This window comes from Mytilus californianus, unplaced genomic scaffold (genome assembly GCF_021869535.1).
Source record: "Mytilus californianus isolate M0D057914Y unplaced genomic scaffold, xbMytCali1.0.p SCAF_6, whole genome shotgun sequence".
Classification (NCBI taxonomy): Eukaryota; Metazoa; Mollusca; class Bivalvia; order Mytilida; family Mytilidae; genus Mytilus; species Mytilus californianus.
In genome coordinates this window covers 85532720-85552245 of record NW_026262712.1, presented here as the reverse complement: position 1 = coordinate 85552245, position 19526 = coordinate 85532720, and the positions used below count along the sequence as shown (strand labels likewise).

At 30.8% G+C, this 19526-nt stretch overlaps 2 protein-coding genes across 2 annotated transcripts in view; one reads left to right on the top strand and one right to left on the bottom strand.

Moving 5' to 3' along the window:
• LOC127706505 (uncharacterized) overlaps positions 1–5821 on the top strand; it is a 31218-nt gene extending 25397 nt beyond the window's left edge. Inside the window, exon 13 of the mRNA XM_052211169.1 lies at positions 5643–5821. Within this exon, the coding sequence (XP_052067129.1) occupies positions 5643–5799 (157 nt within the window). The 3' untranslated portion in view covers positions 5800–5821. The remainder of the gene's footprint in view (positions 1–5642) is intronic.
• An 11881-nt stretch (positions 5822–17702) lies between these two features.
• Positions 17703–18939, bottom strand: LOC127706517 (E3 ubiquitin-protein ligase TRIM13-like). Its single transcript, XM_052211182.1, has one exon. It carries the CDS (start codon positions 18851–18853, stop codon positions 17903–17905), a length of 951 nt encoding a protein of 316 aa, XP_052067142.1. The 5' UTR covers positions 18854–18939; the 3' UTR covers positions 17703–17902.
• Positions 18940–19526: the final 587 nt, after the last annotated feature.

The following is a 19526-nucleotide window of genomic DNA, read 5'->3' as shown; positions in this document are numbered from 1 at the left end:
CACCCCTAAACCATATATATTCATGTATGGGACAATATAACAAATCAAATGAAATATATGGGGAGTTCCTCGGGTCACCCCATCCCTCCTGTTTGAGAACTTGGAAATGGTCGAGATCCCAACCCCTAAACCATATATATTTAAGTCTCCCAAACAAAGTTTGGAGACTTATTGTTTTTGCTCAGTTCTTATTATTTTTATTATTCTTCTTCTTCTTTTTCTTTTTCTTGAAAACTTGTAAACGGTCGAGATCCCCACCCCTAAACCATATATATTCTTGTATGGGACAATAAAACAAATCAAATGAAATATAGGGGAGTCCAGGGGGGGTCACCCTCACCCCCCTTCTTTTTGACAACTTGTAAACGGTCAAGATACCCACCCCGAAACCATATATTTTCTTGTATGGGACAATAAAACAAATCAAATGAAATAAAAGGCGAGCCCCCTGGGGTCACCCCCACCCCCTCCTGTTTTAGAACTTGTAAACGGTTGAGATCCCCACACCTAAACCATATATATTCTTGTATGGGACAATAAAACAAATCAAATGAAATATAGGGGAGTCCAGGGGGGTCACCCTCACCCCCCTTCTTTTTGACAACTTGTAAACGGTCAAGATACCCACCCCGAAACCATATATTTTCTTGTATGGGACAATAAAACAAATCAAATGAAATAAAAGGCGAGCCCCCTGGGGTCACCCCCACCCCCTCCTGTTTGAGAACTTGTAAACGGTTGAGATCCCCACCCCTAAACCATATATATTCTTGTATGGGACAATAAAACAAATCAAATGAAATTTAGGGGAAATCCCCTGGAGTAACCCCGCCCCCTTTCTTTTTGAAAACTTGTAAACGGTCAAGATCCCCACCCCTAAACCATATATATTCTTGAATGGGACAATAAAACAAATCAAATGAAATAAAAGGCGAGTCCCCTGGGGTCACCCCCACCCCCTCCTGTTTAAGAAATTGTAAACGGTCGAGATCCCCACCCCTAAACCATATATATTCTTGTATGGGACAAAAAAAATCATATGAAATAAAGGGCGAGTCCCCTGGGGATCACACACCCCCCCTTATATTCTTACCCCACCCCCCTTCAATTTGAGAATGTGCTTTTATCTTGTAAACGGTCGAGATCACCACCCCTAAACCATATATATTCCTGTTCGTCATTTCAAGAAGATTTGAATGACATACAGGGTTAATCCATAGGCGTCACTTATGCATATCACAAACCAATTTGTACTGGACTTTGCCCAATGTCAGGCGACCATGGGAATGACGAATTATTGGAGCTTTGTTTGGGAGACTTCGTAACAGCATCCTGTTACAATTATTTCTTGTCATGTATTGGACAATAAAACAAATCAAATGAAATATAGGGAGAGTCCATGGGGACACCCCACCCCCCTCTTGTTTGAGAACTTGTAAACAGTCAAGATCCCCACCCCTAAACCATATATATTCATGTATGGGACAATATAACAAATCAAATGAAATATTTGGGGAGTCCCTGGGGTCACCCCACCCCCTCCTGTTTGAGAACTTGGAAATGGTCGAGATCCCCACACCTAAACCATATTTATTTCTGTTCATCATTTCAAAAAGATTTGAATGACATACAGCGTCAATCTCCTAGGTGTCACATATGCATATCACTTTACTAGACCAAACCAATATGAACTGGACTTTGCCCAATGTCAGGAGACCATGGGAATGATGAATTATGAGGGCTTTGTTTGGGAGACTTCGTAACGGCATCCTGTTACAATTATTTCTTGTTTATTATAAAATTTTATTGATGCAAAAAATGAGTCTAGGTTAATTGAATTTACTTTAACTATTAATAAATTATTTCTGGGCCTATAATAATTTTCATTTATGTCTCATTTTAAAGAAAACATATAAATCTTTCAAGCAGTGTAAAGCCCGAGAATGTTTGACCAACTGTTTTATAATCACCTGTCATTTTATTCCAAACTTGGTATGAAGTAACATCATACATATGGGGGTGAAGATGGGGGTCATTTACATTGATATATGAGTTGCTTTTGAAAACCTTGATGAAATGTTAATTAATTTGCCTTAATAATCAATTCATTAGATGAACATAAATGTACAATATACGAATGTTTAATGTTTGTTCTTTCAAATCTTGAAAAAAAAATTGAAGCAACACTGCCACAGTTTTCATAATTACGTTTGCCTTGGTTTTTGGTTAACTGCCTACAGCGCTTACAGTGCTTTGATTATGGTTCACGGACTGCTTGAAAAATTTTTTTTTTAAATTGTGTGAATTACTCACTTATGAGTAATAGGATTGCAATAGATGGTACATGGGTTCCTTGCAGTCTTCAGAATCATCAGAAAGGATTCATCTGACCTCGACCTTGTTTCATGGATCAGTGATTACATGATTAGGTTTGTTTTCTAGATACTTAAAGAGTACGTCAACTTTATATGTGGTGTATGGAATGATTGTAAGAAGTACATGTCAGTCTGGCAGGTTTCATCTGACCTTTTCCTCAATTTCATTGTGCATTAGTCAATGTTAATTTTTTTTGTGTGTTTTTCAAGTACTTCAAGCAAGAGGTCATAATTAAAGGGGTATTAGTATTTTAAATTTTAAATTTAGTAAAGTTGTGAACAATTTATTATGTCCGTATACTCATAAGACTGACTTGAAAGTTTTTATCATTAATGAAAATATTATGTTCATTGAAATCTGGAACATTACAGTTATCACACGTATATACCAAACCAATTGAGAAATGTTCACAGGTAAAAATCAAAGAAACATCACTGTTGCGGAAAAGAAAGGATTGTTATGCCCTCCGAACATCTTCTAATAAATATTTAAATATTTATCAAGAAGTGTTTTATTGGGTATGTATGATTTTTCCATAAACTGAGATTGAACACAATAAAGGAATAAACCTACAATAAGAGGGAGAACACTAAGTCCCGTCGAAATGTCTACATCTACATATCTACATAATACTTCTTAACTTCAATATGTTGAAGATTACAAGAAGGCACATACCAGGGAAAACAATTTAAAATCTGAACATATTTACAATAATTTCAAAACATTTTTATTTTTTTTATTTTTTTTTTGTATATAGATAAAAACATGATTTTGATCTAGCAATACATATGTGATTTTGCACCAGACTTAAATGTTTCTAAGTCTGAGCTATAATTTGTGGGAGAGAATGGCTATACAAATTTATGTTCTTTTGATGGTATAAACATGTATCATTTGATGGTATTTTTTATCACCAAAACAAACATTTATCGAGCAAAATTTTTAGGCTGTAATGTATATTCATGAATGTTAGTGTACAAGTTTTATTACTGAAATGGGAATTTTAACGACTAAGGCATGTATATTTAAACCTAGATGAGATAATTTGTATATAAATATTTGTTTGATAAGACCATAACGTTTTATAGTATACATAATATTACTTAAACAAACTTCCTTCAAAGGATCGCAGTTTGTAACAGTTCCTCAAAATATATTAAACTTCAGAAATAGTGAATGACACCATTATCATTATCTTTCTCACAATAATTTAGAACTAGACCCCCGCCCCCTCAAGCGGCGAAAGCAGTAGAAGCAAAGCTAATATGTAGTAGCTTATTTGGACAATGTGCTGTTTTTGCAGTACGAGCTTTCTGTATAGTTGTTAATGAAACGCTATCTCATCTACAATCTTCTCTTTTTCTACAGTCTATAACTTGTACTGTTTGCTAGGGTATATAATGACTTTAATGCATGCACCCTTGTTTTACCACAAAAGTTACCACAGACAATACAACATTAAAAAAAGAACAATCGATTTGACCAACTAATCTGTTAAAGTAATGTAAAAAAAAAGGAGTTACTGTATTTGAACGCATGTTTCATTAAATATTTGACACTAATAGGTTTCTGACACAGAATAACTGTAGTCAAAGAACTTAGAATTGGTTATATGATTTGAATTTATATTCAATTTTTTGCTTTTGTGCAATTCACTATGCTGTTGCGAATTGACCCCCCTCCTTTTTTTTTTTTGCTTTTGTGCAATACACTATGCTGTTGCGAATTGACCCCCCCCCCCCCCCCCCCCCCCCCCCACCCTTTTTTTTTGCTAAAAAAGAAAAATATTTGAAGAAATTTTCTTTTTTAATTCTGAAATCTGAAATGAGAAAAAATTGTCCCCCCTCACAATTTCTTTTTTACCCCTATGTATGTGATGTTAGCGGCCTGTTCGTTATTTGCTATTCGATATTCCATATCCAACCGGCTGCTAGAAGTCGGTTCGATATTCAATATTTCTTAGTTGAAAATAATAAAAAAATCAAATATTCGATAACATTAAAAACATGACAGTCATAGTTAAAATAAGTTTAAAGATATATAGAGGAAATCGTTGTATGACCTCTTCAAACTGTCTTAGATTCTCATTAAAATAATCCCTTACATAAATTGCGCGTTTGTCTATATGAAATTTAAGTTTTTAATCAAATAAAATGCATTGTGAAATTTATAGTGAAAACCGCTTAAATGACGAAGAGACGCCCTGGTCTTTCTATTCATAATATTGAATAATCTTATGGATGACATTTTCCTGGGAAATGCGTTTGATAGCACCTATACATTTATAGGAAGTCTACAAGTTTATAGTTCTCAGTTTCAAAATACTGTTTTAAGCATTGTTAAAGTTTGAATTGTTATCCCTTTAGTTGGAGAAAAGTTGTGTCCACATGATTTATTGGAATTATTCAATCTTGTTATGAGTGTAAGACAATAATGTAGGGCAAAATTTGTGCATCATATTTACTTCTTCACAAAAAAGTTATATTACTGTATCCCCACCGTTTACCTTTTGTCACAATACTGTTTTTTCAACAAATGAAAAGCCGAAACAATAAAGTTCCAGTTTTTAATGAATGGAATAAGCAGTATTAATATGATAAAAGCTGCGTTAACTGCCTTTAAGTTGAGCATACCTTATACAACTGGGAATACTTGCATTATGAATGAATGAAAGGCAGTTCTTATAATGCATGTTCCTTTGGCACACCAATTACATGCAGAAAATATAAGGTGCCTTTACACCTGGAAGGTCCTTAATTCCTTCACTCTGTGTTTATGGTATGTTTTTATTTAGTGTTAGAATTGTTAAATACAACTAATCGAGGCTTAGTTAAGCTATGATGGATGGGTCTTTCACATCGAGTAGTAAATATTACATGTATATCAGGACATGAATATGAGCCCTGCTTTGCACTAGAAACTTGAGCTTGATTTTTGACAAGCTAGTTCAAAAGGTAAAAGTCCACAGGAAAACATGGTCACACTATATGGACACATTATTCTGATTATGAGCAGATCAGTTTCCCTCGTACTTTTAAATGCTGCAAGTTAAGTAGGAAAGCAGCAAATACCAATTTTCAAGTATTTGTTTTCTCCCAGCTTTGACTTCCAATACTCAAACAAGCACAAGACCACCAAGGGGGTGCTAGTTATACTTTGAGGAAATACTTTGAGAAAAAAAGTTATGCTCTGGCCTCTGCTGAAAAACATATATTAGTATATTTATAAATTTATATTTAAATTTTATTAAATATTTCTTTTTCCAGTCCTGCATTTGAGAACAGAAGACCTATAGGTGCTATAGACACTAGTAAACCATTGATTCAAACACAGTCACCACCAGTGATACCATTACATAGGCCTGGTACAGCAAATGCTGTTTTACAACCGTCTTCAACACAACATAGAATACGTAGACAATGACCACAAGTTCCTGGTTTACCATCAAAACCACCTTTACCGAGATCGAGTGTTTTATAAAGTATTTCTAGTCTTTCAGTTCTTCAAGAAAGTCGTTTAAATCATGAATTTGCATTGAGATCTTTGTTTTTCGCTTCAACAAAATGTATGTTTATAGAGAGGAATACAGCCAAGAGAATGGCTAAGGGAAGAATCAGGGTGTTTATAGCTGTGATATATTGAGAATATAGAAAAATAATTATTGCCATTAATATAATACCAATATTTAATGGAAGTGGATGTTTCAGAGAAAATATTTTACTGCTGATAAAAGATGTTGTTGTGTTCACAATGAAACAAAATCATGATCTTAATATGAAATCAGCAGTTGCTTCAATTTTAATTGTGATCATATTCTCTATTAGTCTAACAAGTTTCATCATTTGAAAATGATACATGTACATGAAGACTACTAAATTTTGCCAGTATTGTGCCAGCTTCTATGAAATTTGCTTGATTTCAAAATTAAAATGTAATTTTTCTTTTCAGATTTACAATTTGCTAAGTCGGTTTTATCAAATATTCTGAATATTTCTGAAGATTTTCCTTCTCGTTATAGGTTTCAAGAAGTTTATTTAATTTATATCATTTTTCTTTTTCTGTTTTGTACTTAAAAATGAATAGAAGAAAGTTTGAAGATCCCTATGCTAACCAATATATTGTTTGATTATGTAGATGATAAATCATTTGTTATCTTCCAAGTGTCATTTTTCATTAAAATATTAATTAAGAAAGCTATCTTTATACTTAATAGATGTCAAGTATAAATACCTCAGTAAATATGTACAACATTCAATAATATATGGTAAGAAAGTGAGAAATGTTATTATTTTTTTTTATATCAAAACCATGCTATTTTGCTTATTCATGATTTATAGTGCTTTTTATTTGTGATAGATTTATATGTGATCAGCTATTTGTTAATTTGTTTTTTCATTTTGACCTCAAGCACAACACAATTTCAAAAAATGCCATACTGAAATAATAAATATGTATTTAAAAAGCTTGTTGACTAATTATGAATTTAATTTAAGTAACCACGTTGGTACAGATTTATCTTTTTATTTTACATGTAAAAAACTCATGACCATTGTTTATTGCGTCCTGCTTATTCTCATTCTTTCATTGATACAAATTTTATATAAGCTGGTTTCCTTTATTCTCTTGCTTGTGACCTAAGTCACAGAAATTTTATTATTTTTTGTATTTGTTTTTTTTGGCAGTCAAATTTACACTTTTTTACTGACAGAAGTAATTACAGTAGAGACAAAGGAATCTGTGGAACCCTTAAAAAAACTTTATGACAGCATTATATGGTGTTAATTTAAGTCACAAAACTCTGATAAGTATGGAAAAACACTTTGTAATATATCTTTGATTTCATGTGTATAAGATATCATGAATTGAAATTGTTATGCATAGTGTATCAAGAAAATTTCTATACTTTTAAAAAAAAAACAGGTTAACAACAAAAGTATATGGAATTATATAGCATGTATTTTAACAATTACAGACAGTTTCTTGTTCTGACAACCTAATTTCTTTTTAGTGTTTAAAGCAGGCAGCTTATTAAAGACCGACCAATTAAGAAAATTGTTTGTTATCTTCTGGATTCCTAACTTGCATTTACTTAACAATAAAACAAAATATATATTAAATGAATATACTTCGTTTAAAGTGGATAACACTGTTAAATCTCCAATAGTATTGTTAGCTTGTTTAAGTGTGCAATGAAACTGCTGACCAATGTATGATGTTTTGTTTGTTGTGTTTTTGTTATAAATGATTAGTGGATATAAAAGTTTTATTATATTTTGTAAAATGGCATTGCCTTTAACATTCCATGTTCATTTTATACTTTGTTTTCTGTTTCCCTTTGAGTGAAGTGCCATATTGTTTTTACACAAAAAAAAAAGATTTCTTGTTCTATAAAAAATGAAACTTACATTCAGCACTAATTTCACTGTACTTTTGTGAAACTTTGCCTCTTTTTCTATTTTATTGAAACTAAAATTCATGTTTGAATAAAAATGATGCAGAAAGAAAGAAATTTTCAAAAATTTATATCCTTTACTGAATTATTTCACAATATTCTACTTAAATTTTATAATAGATATAATGCAAAAGAAGTGGATTTCAAAGAATAAGTCATCTGGATCTGTATGCTATCAGATCTGTTAATCTTATGAATTAGCTGATAACATAAAAGGTAATCCCATAATAAAGGTGGCTCAATGACATATACAAATTATGAATGTTAATCTGGTTTCAACGACTTTAACAAATGTAATTAAAAATGCAATGGACATTCTTCATTCTGACTATCATAATCTAGAGGGCTTGGTTTCCCCCTTGCAAAAACAATAAAAGGAATACCATTTCACTATCAAATTTAAAAAATGAAAAATTAAAGTTTATATCCTGATGTTTTAAAGATGGCATTAAATTTTTCAGAACATTCATAGGCTATTGTTAATATTCCGTCCAAGTTGACAGTTTCAGGCTAACTTATAAGATATTTATTTATTCATTTATTTATTATAAGTGTGATGTCTTATTTACTCTGTACATGAGCATTATATGCATTTCATTACATTATTTATTTAAGTAAAAGTGATGAAATAAATAAAGTTTGTAACACTGATATGGTTAGTTGTTTATTGGAGTATAATGTGAGAGTGTTTTCTAAAGGAAATCAGTTCTGGTGTTTAAAAAAACAACACAGCTTGAAATATTCTATCATTCTGTTGCATTAAGTACATTTAAAACAAAGAATAAATGCTCAATTAAAGGGAAGTAGTAAATACTTTACGCAACCAAATACTTGAAAAGCTTAAGATATGTAAAAATAGTAGGAGATACATATACTGAACTACAAAAGTTAAAGATCATGAAAACAAACTTCCATTACAACTGTATTAAGGTTTCCAACAGGAAAATGCAGATATTAAAAAAAATGATTTTTGTCTTGCCTGTGATAGCTAGACATAGGGATTGCTTTTCCAACGACGACGTCATCAAGAATTGTTCAGTTTTCTGCTGAAGTTAGTTTGATAGGAACTACCTGTGATAGATCATTGATATTATTTTATAAAAGTGCATTACTATCATAGATATCAGTTTGACTACTATTTGAGGCCCTGTCCCCTAGGTCATGGTTCAGCGACTGAAATAATCAGCAATTTTCAATGTTAAGTTTTCTGCTTAAGTTAGTTTGATAGAAACTACTTGTGATAGATCAATGATTATTTTCTATGAAAGTGCATTACTATCAGTACATATCAATTTGACGACTATTTTGAGGCCCTGGGTCATGGTCCAGTGACTTTGAAGTAATTAGCAATGTTCAATGTTAGGTTTTCTGCTTAAGTCAGTTTGATAAGAACTACTTATGATAGATCAATGATATGTTGTATAAAGTTGCATTACTATCAGTATATATCAGTTTTCTGCTTAAGTTAGATTAATAGGGAATTACTTACAATAGACAACAATATTTTATAAGTTACATTACTGTCTGTACATCTCAGTTTGTCACCATTTCGAAGCCCTGCCCACTAGATCATGGTCCAGCGACTTTGAATAAATAAGCAATGTTGCTGTTCATCAGATTTTCTTTTTCTGAATTTTATGCCGATAGGCAAGACATATATCTGTGTCAACAGTTTAATTTTTTTGGTCCCAAAAATTGACCTAGGCAAAAAAAGGTAACCTTAAGTTTTCTGTTTTCTATTGGTTTACCGTACCCCTGTCAGAAAACGTTCGACGATAAAAAGAATACTTGCACTTGATGTATTCTTATTACCCTAGAGTTTTCTAAAAGCAAAAAGTGATCCTATAAAAGTAACACCACCAATGCAAGTCCCATAGTACAAGAAGGTCTGTAATGAGCAAAACCAATACGGCATAGCAAACATGAAATAAGAGTACACATATACACATAGTTAAGTATGTTTTATACTTTTATAAACACTTATAACTGACATTGAAAAATTTTATGACAAAATAGATCATTTCAAATTTCTATAGTTAACTTGAATTTTTTATAATACTGCAACTTTCTAGCAGTTCCTGCATAATGATTACACAGATATTGAAGAACTTGCATTACAGAACATGATTTCCTTGAAAGGGAATTGTTACAAGTGATTACTAATTCAAGGAATGCAATCTGCTGAATCTAGATTCTTATTTTTACTGACTCAATCGTAATTTTGTCTGACCAGTATGGAAAACTTTCCCCCACTCGAGCAAATGAATAGGGCACATTATGAGAATATTATCTTATTACAATTTGCCATTTTAGAATCTAATGCAATCGGTATGTTTTTTAAAAGTGTACACCAAAACGTTGTGATTGGAAAAAAACATCCTAAACAATGGAAATTCAACCAATGACGATGTTATTTTCATTTTGGGGTACAAACACTAAAATTATGCATAGTCCTTTAAATTCTGAAATGACCAATTGTGTAGCTATGTTAAGTATTATTTCTAATTACAGAGTATTGCTCAACTAATAAGTAAAATATCTTTTGAACACTCGGATACATGTCACTCAAGTACATGTGCAAGGAAAATGTTACAAAGATATAAGAACCAATATAGTTCCATTGTAGGTGAAATTTAATTACTATCAAAAACATGAAACAACCAATACAATAAAAACATTTGTTAGGCTAATGAAATGGATTCACACAACACAATAGTTCAATACTATTCAATAAACAAATTTAAGAATAACCAATATAGAAATTCAAAAATTGTTAATACATAAAATTAACCCTAAAACCAGTAGAGAAAATAACGACATACCCACATTTAGAACATACTCACCCCTTCTCGTCCAATGAAAAGTCAGTTTTTTCCCTTCTAATTTTCATAGTACATGGCTTTCCATGCTTTACATGAATGACTTTTCATTGTAGATTAATTATGAAAGTGAACTCTTAATAACTTCACCAACGAAGTGTACAATCCCCTTAAGCATTTTCCTTGGAAAAATAGCCTACTAGCCTACTGATTAAAGATGAAAGAGAAAAGCATTATAAAAACATTTTGAACATTGGAAATCTTTATATTAATGGTACATATATACAACAAACAAAAAATAAAATAAAATGGGGGCTAAGATGTAGGTAAAATTATCTTTTATACAATTTTTATACCAGACATTCGAGTCGATTATTTTTTTTCTTCAAGAAAACAATGTCAGACTGCTGATATATAAGGCAAAGGATTTTTTTCGAGAAAAGAAACCCACAATACATGTACATTCATCAATAAAAAGTAAGCATCTGATGTTGAATGGTCGTAATTCAAATATTTATAGAGTAAGTTTTATAATTATCAAAAAATATTCAAATTTCAGAAAGCGGATTGATATAACACCGTGTGCTAATAAAAATCAAGAACTTTAAGGTATATAAGTATTAAATTTTTTACCTGATGCAGAAGAAAAACTCAAATGTTTGAACAATTTATCGTTTTTGTCCTCACAAACTATGTCAGTGCTATTTCATTCCATCCATTGTAATGGTCATTCCCTATGTTATATACTCACTTCATTATAAAAAGTGAATTCTTATTTAGTTTTGAATATTACAATGGGAAAGGATAATTTTGTAAGGTCACTCGAAAGTGTGAATATGCTCTAAATTTGTCAGACAATACTTGGTCATGTTTTATGAAGATTTAAAGCACTCGGCTACGCCTTGGGCTTTAAATCTTCATAAAACATGACCAAATATTGTCTAACCTATAAATAAAAATGGGCACGGGTGGGCGGGTTAAAAAATGTTCTCAAAACTATCAAAAATTGTTGATCGACGCTTCAACTCAAATTTCAAAAATAATATATAATAAGAACTAAGTGTTTACCGTGTGAAAACAAATCTTGGAGTGAAGTAAAAAGGTATGTAATTAAACAGGTAAACGAAAGTGATTAGAATTCAACTAATAATCCAATAAGAAAAGTTATGACAAAATCAGGATGACGAAAAGAATGTAGCATTTAAATAAATAAATTCGTTAGGAACAGAAAAATAATAAAATTCTAGCAAAAATATCAATTTCTCTCTCAGTAATTAATCATTTTTAATAAAATAAAAATTTCCAAATTACTATCAAAAACATGAAACAACCAATACAATAAAAACGTTTATAAGGCTAATGAAATGGATTCACACAACACAATAGTTCAATACTATTCAATAAACAAATTTAAGAATAACCAATATAGAAATTCAAAAATTATTAATACATAAAATTAACCCTAAAACCAGTAGAGAAAATAACGAAATACCCATACTTAGAACATACTCACCCCTTCTCGTCCAATGAAAAGTCAGTTTTTTCCCTTCTAATTTTCATAGTACATGGCTTTCCATGCACTATAAAATGCTTTACATGAATGACTTTTCATTGTAGATTAATTATGAAAGTGAACTCTTAATAACTTCACCAACGAAGTGTACAATCCCCTGAGGCATTTTCCTTGGAAAAATAGCCTACTAGCCTACTGATTAAAGATGAAAGAGAAAAGAATTATAAAAAAACATTTTGAACATTGGAAATCTTTATATTAATGGTACATATATACAACAAACAAAAAATAAAATAAAATGGGGGCTAAGAGGTAGGTAAAATTATCTTTTATACAATTTTTATACCAGACATTCGAGTCGATTATTTTTTTTCTTCAAGAAAACAATTTCAGACTGCTGATATATAAAGCAAAGGATTTTTTCGAGAAAAGAAACCCACAATACATGTACATTCATCAATAAAAAGTAAGCATCTGATGTTGAATGGTCGTAATTCAAATATTTATAGAGTAAGTTTTATAATTATCAAAAAATATTCAAATTTCAGAAAGCGGATTGATATAACATTGTGTGCTAATAAAAATCAAGAAATTCAAGGTATATAAGTATTAAATTTTTTACCTGATGCAGAAGAAAAACTCAAATGTTTGAACAATTTATCGTTTTTGTCCTCACAAACTATGTCAGTGCTATTTCATTCCATCCATTGTAATGGTCATTCCCTATGTTATATACTCACTTCATTATAAAAAGTGAATTCTTATTTAGTTTTGAATATTACAATGGGAAAGGATAATTTTGTAAGGTCACTCGAAAGTGTGAATATGCTCTAAATTGGTCAGACAATACTTGGTCATGTTTTATGAAGATTTAAAGCACTCGGCTACGCCTTGGGCTTTAAATCTTCATAAAACATGACCAAATATTGTCTAACCTATAAATAAAAATGGGCACGGGTGGGCGGGTTAAAAAATGTTCTCAAAACTATCAAAAATTGTTGATCGACGCTTCAACTCAAATTTCAAAAATAATATATAATAAGAACTAAGTGTTTACCGTGTGAAAACAAATCTTGGAGTGAAGTAAAAAGGTATGTAATTAAACAGGTAAACGAAAGTGATTAGAATTCAACTAATAATCCAATAAGAAAAGTTATGACAAAATCAGGATGACGAAAAGAATGTAGCATTTAAATAAATAAATTCGTTAGGAACAGAAAAATAATAAAATTCTAGCAAAAATATCAATTTCTCTCTCAGTAATTAATCATTTTTAATAAAATAAAAATTTCCAAATTACTATCAAAAACATGAAACAACCAATACAATAAAAACGTTTATAAGGCTAATGAAATGGATTCACACAACACAATAGTTCAATACTATTCAATAAACAAATTTAAGAATAACCAATATAGAAATTCAAAAATTATTAATACATAAAATTAACCCTAAAACCAGTAGAGAAAATAACGAAATACCCATACTTAGAACATACTCACCCCTTCTCGTCCAATGAAAAGTCAGTTTTTTCCCTTCTAATTTTCATAGTACATGGCTTTCCATGCACTATAAAATGCTTTACATGAATGACTTTTCATTGTAGATTAATTATGAAAGTGAACTCTTAATAACTTCACCAACGAAGTGTACAATCCCCTGAGGCATTTTCCTTGGAAAAATAGCCTACTAGCCTACTGATTAAAGATGAAAGAGAAAAGAATTATAAAAAAACATTTTGAACATTGGAAATCTTTATATTAATGGTACATATATACAACAAACAAAAAATAAAATAAAATGGGGGCTAAGAGGTAGGTAAAATTATCTTTTATACAATTTTTATACCAGACATTCGAGTCGATTATTTTTTTTCTTCAAGAAAACAATTTCAGACTGCTGATATATAAAGCAAAGGATTTTTTCGAGAAAAGAAACCCACAATACATGTACATTCATCAATAAAAAGTAAGCATCTGATGTTGAATGGTCGTAATTCAAATATTTATAGAGTAAGTTTTATAATTATCAAAAAATATTCAAATTTCAGAAAGCGGATTGATATAACATTGTGTGCTAATAAAAATCAAGAAATTCAAGGTATATAAGTATTAAATTTTTTACCTGATGCAGAAGAAAAACTCAAATGTTTGAACAATTTATCGTTTTTGTCCTCACAAACTATGTCAGTGCTATTTCATTCCATCCATTGTAATGGTCATTCCCTATGTTATATACTCACTTCATTATAAAAAGTGAATTCTTATTTAGTTTTGAATATTACAATGGGAAAGGATAATTTTGTAAGGTCACTCGAAAGTGTGAATATGCTCTAAATTGGTCAGACAATACTTGGTCATGTTTTATGAAGATTTAAAGCACTCGGCTACGCCTTGGGCTTTAAATCTTCATAAAACATGACCAAATATTGTCTAACCTATAAATAAAAATGGGCACGGGTGGGCGGGTTAAAAAATGTTCTCAAAACTATCAAAAATTGTTGATCGACGCTTCAACTCAAATTTCAAAAATAATATATAATAAGAACTAAGTGTTTACCGTGTGAAAACAAATCTTGGAGTGAAGTAAAAAGGTATGTAATTTAACAGGTAAACGAAAGTGAGTAGAATTCAACTAATAATCCAATAAGAAAAGTTATGACAAAATCAGGATGACGAAAAGAATGTAGCATTTAAATAAATAAATTCGTTAGAAACAGAAAAATAATAAAATTCTAGCAAAAATATAAATTTCTTTCTCAGTAATTAATCATTTTTAATAAAATAAAAATTTCCAAATTACTATCAAAAACATGAAACAACCAATACAATAAAAACGTCTATTAGGCTGATGAAATGGATTCACACAATACAATAGTTCAATACTATTCAATAAACAAATTTAAGAATAACCAATATAGAAATTCAAAAATTGTTAATACATAAAATTAACCCGCCATACCGAAGGTCAGCCAAAAAGCAGTCAGTGTAAAAAGAAAATTGAACCAAGAGTACACTCTTAATTTTAATATAAACAGAATCTGCTAACAGATAAGCCTCCCTAGCGTCAAAAAAGATACAAATTAGAGATAAGCTAAAGTCAGCCTTATGAAAAATTAAATGAGAGAAATCTGCTACAAAAACTCTCCCCCTGCATAAAAGGGGTCAGAAATAAATGAAGCCTTTCTCGTAAAGAGTGTTCCCTCAACTCAAATGAGCCAAAGTATTGGCTATAAAATGAAAAAATTTTTGAATTCCAGCATGATTCAAATGCAATAGGTCAGTTTTGTGAAATAAAGGGTATATAGGTCTATGAAATCTGTCATAGAAAGAATTACAAGCGGACATATAGCTAACCTTCACCCATCCTGTTTGAGAAAAATCAAAAAATTGTGAATTAAAATCCTGAACTAGGCGGTCAGACATTTTAAAATCTACTGGCCTAGGTAAAATGGAAGATAAAATAATTCTACAGGAGGCGTTTACACTCCTAATTTCCTGAATAAATAAATTAATATTAATCCTATATTGATCACTTGTTATTGCAAAAATATCATTAGTGCCAACATGAATTATAGCATTACAAAATTCATTAATATTAATATAGCCATGTCTAATTTTCCAAAGCAAACGTTCACTTGTTATGCCACCAAACGCTTGTATCTCTGTATTCTTTAAATCAGGAAAGTATTTAAAAAACGAATCACTTAATATCAAAGTGCTTCTGCACCAAGCTTTGCCTCCTAAGATGAGAATAAAGTATTAGAAAACAATTAACAATAAGACATCATTTTGTTTGCCACAATAAGCTTTTCATTCGAACCATAACGGAGATAAAGTTTATATGCAGAACTTTTCCAGTCACCTTGAAGTTGAATTAAATCAGATGGTACACCACATTTGAAAGCCCACGTGGCACCACCCCTTCTAAAACTATGAGTTGAAAATTTACCTGCATCCAAGCCAATACTTGTAATGCATTTTTTCAAAAAGGAATTGAACATATTGTAAGTAACTGGTTTTAAAACACCATTCTTTTTACAAACAAAAGCTGAGGCTGAGTCTGGAACAATAAATTTATCGCACATGGAAACATAGGCCGTAAAAGGACAAAGAGGAGAAGAAGTATTTCTTACAAGTGGAATTTGCAAACTCCTTTCTCAAAATTGTATAGTTTTAGACCAATTAAAATTCACAAGCAATACATTATGTTTTACAAAAATATCCTTCACCTTTAGACATTTCAACGCTCGTGTCTTTGGACTTGGAATTACCCGACATCTTGGCTACTTCTTCCTCTAGTTGTCTTATAATTATCCAGTCTTTCAATTGCTGCTTTTTTAGGTCATCCCTCTTCTTCTCCAAGAGTTGTACCCTCAGCTCCAAATCATCATCCTCACATGTATCTACTTTCTCCTCTTAGTTGTTACGGTTTTCCAGGTTTTTTGAACCCGAGGCCTCTTCCTCATTTTCTGAAGACTGCTCTGAACCAACAACACTTGACACAAACTCTTCCCCAAATTCTTCTTGCTCCTCTGGAGTCAGTGACAAGTCTAGTAAGTCTTCGTCCATGTTTTGCTGAAATGAAAACTGAACAACAGGATCCGTTTTACCAAAATAGTTGAGACTTTTATAATCCCCTCGCGGGACCGATCTTTTAGGTCTACCGTTCATATTAAACGAAGGATAAAACACACACAAAAATGTATACTAAAGTAAGGTAACATTATAAAACTATCACAGTTACATCGCTAGACAAAGTAATATCTATCTAAATTTAAAAAAAATATATTTTGTTGATCGACGCTTCAACAAAGTACTCTAACTCGAATTCGAATGTATATATGCAGAAACTAAATATTCTCTAATAGTAATAGTGTTGATCGACGCTTCAACAAATACAATAAATAAATTAAAAAATGTTCTCAAAACTATCAAAAATTGTTGATCGACGCTTCAACTCAAATTTCAAAAATAATATATAATAAGAACTAAGTGTTTACCGTGTGAAAACAAATCTTGGAGTGAAGTAAAAAGGTATGTAATTTAACAGGTAAACGAAAGTGAGTAGAATTCAACTAATAATCCAATAAGAAAAGTTATGACAAAATCAGGATGACGAAAAGAATGTAGCATTTAAATAAATAAATTCGTTAGGAACAGAAAAAAAATAAAATTCTAGCAAAAATATAAATTTCTTTCTCAGTAATTTATCATTTTTAATAAAATAAAAATTTCCAGTTTAACATCTAACACTACAAGCTATCAGCTATCCATCTTTGTCATTTGCTAGTTGCATTATTGAGCTAATACAGTTAATAATTAAAAAATAATTATTTCAAACATGGGTAGGCATCATATTTGTCAATATCTTTATCCAGCTTAACGGAGGTGAAAAATGTTGACAAATATTATGCAAACCCATGTAAACATGAGCATAGAGCATGGTATGATAGAATTATTTCGATGCTAAAAGGAAAATTTCGAAATCAACCGTTTCACGATATAAAAAAAAAATGACAGATACACGTCAACAGGAAAACTTACTTTTAGAATGATTTTATTTAATTTCTTAACAAAGTTCTGCAAATTCTAAAGTTGGATGACAGTTTTCTCATATATTTCATATAGAATATATTACAAATTTAAAAAGTATTATAAATTCCCATCTCCAATTTTTCATGACTCGAAGAAATATGTTTGTTCGATTTCCTTGGATTTAGATTACACTACTATGGTTTACCTACAAAACAGTCCAATGTTTGCGTAATCCAACAACGGAATATGTATATTTAGTTATTGTATTTACCCTCTCACTTCTCACAAGAATTGTTTCAGAAAATGATGCGAGTTTTTTTTTAACATCAGTTATAAATGTTTTATTGTTCCTTTTAAACTTTTGTAAATGTAAAAGAAATCCACCTCCTGTGTCCATTTCATCAAGGTTCTTCTTGCGTTTTTCGGTATCGCGTATCAGTTCTCGAATCTGACTATCATAAGTAGATACACAGGTGCAAGATGATGCATCTATTTTATTCCTTAGGTCTTCAATATTTTGTAAGGCCTTTTGATAAAATAGACCAATTTGTTTTTCGAAGCTATCAAGGTCTTTCAAGGTGTTTAACTTTATTTGTTTTGAGACTTTCTCTTTATATTCTTTTGTAATCATATGACTCATTTCATTAAGTTCGTCTTCATATTGTTGTTTTATTGAATTGTATTCTGGTCTTAGTTTTATACTAGCATCATGTAAACTAAGAATTTTACAACTCCCGCCTCTGTGAGTTGTGACAGCACAATCAGTGCACAGAAAAACATTATCCTTAACACAAAAATATTCCGCTGGAATTTCAATATGCTTTTCGCATGACGGGACACTAGATTCGTGTAATTTTACTCTCTTTTCAATATCAGCAAGAAGTGCATTTGCTGGAAAACCCTTGGCTATGTCGTCGTCGTTAAGCGCTGAGTTTTGTACTTTCACATTAGTTCTACAACTCGGACATGTAAACGATTGAAACGGTTTACTTCTAAAGAATCCTCTGTTACCTTTGCGAGCCTCGGATATATGTTTTTTTAAACATAATAAGCAGAAACTGTGATCGCATGGTAATTTCCTCGGATCAGTCAAACATTCCAAACATATTGCACATATTAAATGATCTTTAATATTTTTAATATCCCTTGTTGCCATTATTTTTTTGCGATAATTTTTCTGTTGAAAAATTCAACACTTATTTTTGTAATCATCAAAAACAAAATACCAGTATAATTGAATTCATTGTAATACACTCAATAACTTTTTGAAACTATCTACCGTGTCTGATTTTAGATAAATTTTCATACGTTTATTATTGAAACACAAAGCTGATTGGTTTAATACTGATAATCTATGAATTATATATTTATATAATAGTAGGTGTTGGAACGTTTTGTAACACGGTCTCTTATTAAATGAATAGGTATATTACGAAAGGTCACAACTGATTTTGAAGTTTAGCTTTTTATCATTTTTCATCAAATTTTGGCATTTAAAAGCAGTGTAATACTAATTGATTGTATGGATCATGTAACGGTTCATGAAACTCCATTTCAGAATTCTAATTTTTAGAGTCGAATATTAAACAGTTACAATAATTTCGAAACCAATGTGCATGATTGAAAACTCTTACAAAGGGATCATTTTACAATCATCATATATTTCGTTACATACATACATAATGGTGATAATAAAACCTTATTATTAACTATAATTGTTGATGGCACGGGATGCTTAATTAAGTCACGTCATTAGAGAAGAATATTGCCAAACAGGGTAAAAAAGCTTTGTTCGTTTTAGATGTCTGCGAATAGATTTAAATAAGATG

Coding starts and splice junctions, on each gene's coding strand:
- LOC127706517 (XM_052211182.1), bottom strand. CDS start 18,853: ATGGCAACAAGGGATATTAAAAATATTAAAGATCATTTAATATGTGCA.